The sequence below is a fragment of the Hyperoodon ampullatus genome (assembly GCF_949752795.1).
Source record: "Hyperoodon ampullatus genome assembly, chromosome: 1".
NCBI lineage: Eukaryota > Metazoa > Chordata > Mammalia > Artiodactyla > Ziphiidae > Hyperoodon > Hyperoodon ampullatus.
The window spans coordinates 196767675-196773674 of record NC_136914.1 but is presented as its reverse complement, the minus strand read 5'-3'; the positions used below and the strand labels follow the sequence as shown (position 1 = coordinate 196773674).

Below are 6000 nucleotides of genomic sequence, written 5' to 3'. Positions count from 1 at the left end.
GCCGGTGGGCAGTGAGGGTCTCAGTGTCTGCAGCTGAGCAAAACTTTGAAAGGTCTCCACTGGCACACAGGAGGTGACATTCAAGGTGAACCTCAAGGTGCAGAGGATTTCCCCAAGCTAGGAAAGGGGGAGCGTGCATTTCTGGCCGAAGGCCTTGCAGGAACCAAGGCCTGAGTGTCGGAAAGTATCTGATGTGCTGAAGGGGTTGTGAGGAGACCGTCATGGAGGGCAGGGGCAGGAGGGAACTGCAGCTGGAAAAGGGCTGGGACCTGCGGCTGAAGTGCCTGGAATCCGGGATGAGTTGCCCAGGCTTTGTCCCTGGGTAGCTCCTGGTTACTGGGACTTGTTTGTTGGTTTGCTTTTAATCATCAGGAAGGTCAGTTTGTTCATTTGAATATAACCACTTACTCCAACATACAGGCCATCTCACTTACTAAAAATGATATTCCTAATGTACATTTGGGGGAACTTGATTCTAAGTTCAATTTGTTTCCTCGTGGAAATGATAATATGTATGATTGACTTCCCAGACTAAACCCTGATATTTTTATTTTTCAAAATAGAAGTGAATTATTTGCAAAGCAGAAGTAGAGACACAGATGTAGAGAACAAGTGTATGGATACCAAGGGGGAAGGGGGTGTGGGAGGAATTGGGAGATTGGGATTGACATATATACACTATTGATACTATGTATAAAATAGACAACTAATGAGAACATACTGTATAGCACAGAGACCTCTGCTTAATGCACTGTGGGGACCTAAATGGGCAGGAAATCCAAAAAAGAGGGAATATATGTATATGTATAGCTGATTCATTTTGCTGTACAGTAGAAACTAACACAACATTGTAAAGCAACTATACACCAATAAAAATTAATCTAAAAAACAAAAACAAAAATAGGGACTTCCCTGGTGGTCCAGTGGGTAAGACTCTGTGCTCCCAATACAGGGGGCCCAGGTTTGATCCCTGATCGGAGAACTAGATCCCTCATGCATGCCACAACTAAGAAAGATCCCGCTTGCTGCGACGAAGACCCGGTGCAGCCAAAATAAATAAAAAAATATAATAATAAAAGTGTAATTTAAACATTAAAAACAAACAAAAAAATAAAATAGAAGTGAAATACAGTATATTTAAAGTGGAGGGTTTTAGCAAATCATGTTGCTTTGTCCTGTTTTGTTCTCTGTCCTGCTCCCTGGGGCTTTTTCAGCCAGATGGGGGTCTAGAGGGTGCTCTCCGGATACAGACTGAGGGCTGGGGTGGAGAAGGGTCAGAACGAAGGCCAGGAGAGCGGTCAGGGGACCAGGTCATCGCCACACCCAGAACACAGGAGCCTCGGCTGGGGACCCTGAGCTGGGGGGAGGCCCGGCATGGCTTCCATGGCGGCGGCGGTGGGGTGGGGTGAAGGGAGGTGTCCCAGAGCCTGAGGTTTCTGTCCTGGCTGTCTGACAGCTCTCATCCGCGATGCACAGGGATGCGTTTGAGCGGCCTTGGAATGGTGGATAAGCCTTTGTCAGGCAGGAGATGCCATTTTCAGGGAATTAAGGAGATTTTTTTTTAAATGTCAGAAGTGAAGCCAAGCCAGGAAGCCAGAGAATTTACAGAGCTCACAGCGCACTTCCCATCCCAAACAGCTTTTGCGTTCTCCCTGCCACAGAGCATTTTTGGAACTCAGCTACGACGCCCTGGGGCCCTTCTTCAAGCCTGAGAAAGCCCAGCAGGGCCAGCACTTTGCACCAGGTGGGACTCAGGAGTGGGTGGCGAGACATGATCACAAGCCTTGGGCTTTCTTTCTTTCTTTCTTTCTTTCTTTCAGAATGCGATGTTGGTGCTTCCAAAGCTGTGGTGAATGGTTTGGTACCGGGCAGCAATGGGCAAGACAGAGGTAAGGCTCTTGAAGGGAAACTTGGCATTTCTAGAAGGATCAGGACCCAGGCCACCTGCCTGTTGGAAACAGTCACTGGTCTAATTAGGCCGTGACCTGGAGACCTGTTCCTATGCTTTCTGAGAATCAGGAGTCTGAGGCTGCCGTTTCCCACTGTGAGATGATGTATTAAAAACTGTCCCTAGCTCACAGGATGCTGTGAACCACAGACCCCAAATACACGGGCAGAGTCCTCGTGTGTATGGCATTTATCAGCCTGCAGTCTCTCTTACCCAGCATTTCACCTTCACCTGTGATAAATAGTGACACATTCACCATCCTGACCCTGAGGCAAGAGCCTAAATTGCTGAAATAAATTATTTTGGTGACATTAGTTTCATGCGCATCCTCTCAGATTTTCAATTTTTAAAATTTTAGGACAAAAGATGTAAGTGTGAAATGAATGGTGGATAAGATGACCTTTGAGGTCCCATCTCTCATCCTGAACAGCCAGTCATCAGGCTTCCCATGTCACTTTGCAGTGTGAGGAAATAGGGGCTCGGGTCCTGGTCTGCTGCTCGTAAACAGAGACCTCTTGGGAGGTCCTTTGTCTTTATGGCTGTGAGTTTCCTTATCTAGAAAATGAGGGAATTTGATGATCTGCAGTATTTTTTCCTGCTTCAGATTCAGGTTCCAGTGATTCTATCAGTGCTCATCCCACAAGTCATATGGTATCAAAGAGGGAGGGCAAAAGTCCTGTCATTGGGCATTTAAGTCAAAATGGACCCTCCCTCAAAGAAAACGCTTACAAAGTTTGACATATTTGGACTTTGTCTGTAATTACCATCTGGGTCAGCCAAGTATTCATTTTGAGACAAGGCAAAGTGTAAAGGCAGAAAGAACAGCCAGGAGGGAAGGCATAGAGAGCAGGAGAGATGGGGAGCCTGGGGCTGGTTGGTTGGGAGGTGTCCTGCTGTTGTCCTGTCTTCCGTGTCTCCCCGCCTGGCCGCTCTTCTCCACGCCTGGTGTGAGGCTGTATTCTCGGGGTCTTGGACAACCTTGGCCAATTCACTTAGGGAATGTTGAAGGGCGGTGCCTGCAGAGGAGTGTTTAAGCATCTGATGAGGAGCACGGGGAGACGAGGGTGTCTGAATGCTCACCGTCAACCCCAGCCCTGTGAATTCATCGGCGGAAGAGACCTCAGAGGTGGGCGGGCAGGGTGGCCCGTTCCCTTCGCTCCTTGATACGACCCACCTTTGGTTGGAAAGAGGAAGCAGATGCAACCTGGAGTCACCAGGGTGGCCTGGGGTGGCCACTAAACCAGGTGCCAGGACAGCTGGGTTCCAGTCTCGGCCTCTTCACTTGAGCACTGGATGACTCCGACCAGCTCTCTTGCTTCTTCCTCTGAAAATGGTAACAAAATCCTCCCACCCAATCTCCCAGGTGGCCGTAAGGAGCAGTCAGCAGGATTGCTGTGAAAGCATGCTTGTATCTTAACACGTGCAGGATTGTTATTATCAACTCAGTTCTTGGCAGCTGGATGACTGCCATGGCCCTTGTGAAATGGCAGCCTGATGGACTGGAAGGTGAACTACCCATCTCCGAGCTGCCTCCCTCCCTCCTGTCCCCTTGACAGGCTCGTCAGCATGATGCTGATGCAGCCGTGACAGTCTTGCTTCCCAAACAGCCCTATCCCCCAAGGTATGACGTGGATCTGGGGCCATAAGAACTCCGGGTGTAGCTCAAGGGTGACATTGACACCATAGGCTTGTTGTGAGAAGGAGGGTTTGGGAGTATGCCCACCATTGAGATTCCAGAATCTGGGTAGGCAGGGGGCCTAGATAAGCATGAGCATCCGGGACTCGAGGACAGCAGCCTTCACCCACATCCCAGGCAGTGTCCCAGCTCTCAGAGCTCAGCTGGTGTCAGCACCCTAGGCCTTGTGCTTGGGTGCTGCCCAGAGTCTCGGGCAGGCACTTGCACACCGGACACCCTCTTGCCCAGGGAAGGATGGGTTTAAGTAGACCATCTGCTGCCCAACAGATGGGGCCTCTGATTTGCTCAGGGCCAGAGAGCTGTGGTGGTCAGAACAGGCACAAGACCCCAGGAGTTACGATCCTGGAGAAGCGGCTGTGATGGCTGAAAGGACCAGGCAGCTCCCACATTGGTTCCCTGTCCTTCTTCCCCTCCTCTGGAGTTACGGGAGCCCTAACTCTCCTCCTCGGAGCCTCCCCCCAGCATAGACACCCTAGCCTTCTCCCAGGGGGCCCCTTGGACCCTGCGTGCTCTCCCCTTCCTCTATTTGCCAGGCCATCTGCGTCTCTGTAAATCTCTTTGTCTAGCAAGATCCTGGTGTGGCAGGCGGCACAGACACTGATCAGCTGCATCTGGGGGACGGTCGTGGGAGGGTTCTGGTGACTTGGTACAGGACTCTAAAGAGCGAAAGCAGGTTATTTTAAGTTACTGCATCCACCGCTCTTCCTATTGTTCTTTTGGTGTGGGTGACTTCCTCCTATTGTCCCTGCCCGGTTCCTCCACTGCCTGAGTGTTTCCCAAATGTTTTTTCTGGATGCACCATTTACCCTTTTGTGTTTTCAGCAACTGCCAACCCTATACGTGCACGCTCTATTTCTGCTGTTAAAATAATCCCTGTGAAGACAGTGAAAAATTCTTCAGGCCTAGTACTCCCTCCAGGTATCTCTCCTTGGGTTGGTTTATTTCTTTTTTTTTTTTTTTTTTAATTGTTAGCAGATCATGCATGATCCTTTCTTCTTTCCTTCTAACAAAGACTTGGAGGCTTAATCCTTGCATGTTTACGAGCCACTCCCTTTCACTTCTCTGGCTGGTTTCGTGTGTGTGTGTGTGTGTGTGTGTGTGTGTGTGTGTGTGTGTGTGTGCGCGTGCGCGTGCGCGTGTGCGCGCGTGCGTGCGCGCGTGCGCCACCGGCAAGTGTGGAGAGGAACCGACAGGTGCCTTGCCCCTCCCCCTTAAGGAGAAGTTCAGTCCAGAGGTTGAATGTTGATTCCAGCTGGTGTAGGTCTGAGCCACATGGGCGACTTAGGCTCCCCTTAGAGGTTCCAGCTCCCAAGACTTTATTTAAAACTCCACTGTCCCCAAGAACTAATGTGGCTGCACAGGGAATCTCTGAATTGGGCTGAACTTGAAGCAGCTCCCTTAGATGCCAAACCTGGCTGCGTCTCTGTGCTGCTGGCAGGACCGTTTCCCTGAGCACTCCGTCCTCTGCCCCGAACCTCACCAGCAGTCACTTCCTGCCTCTCCTCTCCAAGGAAGGGGGTGCAGGTCAGACGTCAGCTCTGGCTCATAGCTTCCTTCTGGACAAAATGAGACGAGTGAGGCCCGGGTGGCTCTTTATCCCACTGGTGGTTCTTTCAGGAGTTGGGCCAATCTGGCTGTGCACCCAGGACGCTATGGATAGGCTGGGTTTGTCACTTTGCCTCTCACCCTTTTGAAAAGACCGTGAATCAATTTTGCCAATAGTTCTGTGACATCACTCACTTATCCTCTTCTGGGGTTGGACGAGTGAGATGCTCTCCAAGGCCGCCGCCCGCTCTGCCATACATTGTGGGTTTTTTTGTTTTGTTTTGGTTTGGTTTTGGTTTTTTTTTTTTTTTTTTTTTTTGCGGTACACGGGCCTCTCACTGTTGTGGCCTCTCCCGTTGCGGAGCACAGGCTCCAGACACGCAGGCTCAGCGGCCACGGCTCACGGGCCCAGCTGCTCCACGGTATGTGGGATCTTCCCGGACCGGGGCACGAACCCGTGTCCCCTGCATCGGCAGGTGGACTCTCAACCACTGCGCCACCAGGGAAGCCCCCATACATTGTGTTTTTGCGCTTCGCTTTCAGTGCAGGAGGTGCTGACGGCAGATCTGTCCTCTTCTGTAACGCTAATGATCGTTCTGTCTGAGCTGTCAGAAAGGGGGCTGCCAGAGTGGAAAGGAGGAGCAAAGAGGCTTGGCTTCTCTTGGCCCTGGCACAGGAATGGGCATGAGTTGGACATCTGAGCCCACATCCTGCCCGATGCCCACCTTAAACTTTACCCATAATCCCAGTCATGACAATGTGAGGTCCAGGATCCAGGCTGTGCTGTGAGCAACTTGAAAAACTGTGGAAT

General features: G+C 50.9%; 1 protein-coding gene across 1 annotated transcript in view; it reads left to right on the top strand.

Annotated features, from left to right (window-relative positions):
* Positions 1-221: 221 nt before the first annotated feature.
* SORBS1 (sorbin and SH3 domain containing 1) overlaps positions 222-6000 on the top strand; it is a gene marked incomplete at both ends in the record, with an annotated part of 113437 nt that continues 107658 nt past the window's right edge. Inside the window, 3 exons of the mRNA XM_079711869.1 lie at positions 222-322; positions 1662-1744; positions 1821-1889. Of these exons, the coding sequence (XP_079567995.1) occupies positions 222-322; positions 1662-1744; positions 1821-1889 (253 nt within the window). The remainder of the gene's footprint in view (positions 323-1661; positions 1745-1820; positions 1890-6000) is intronic.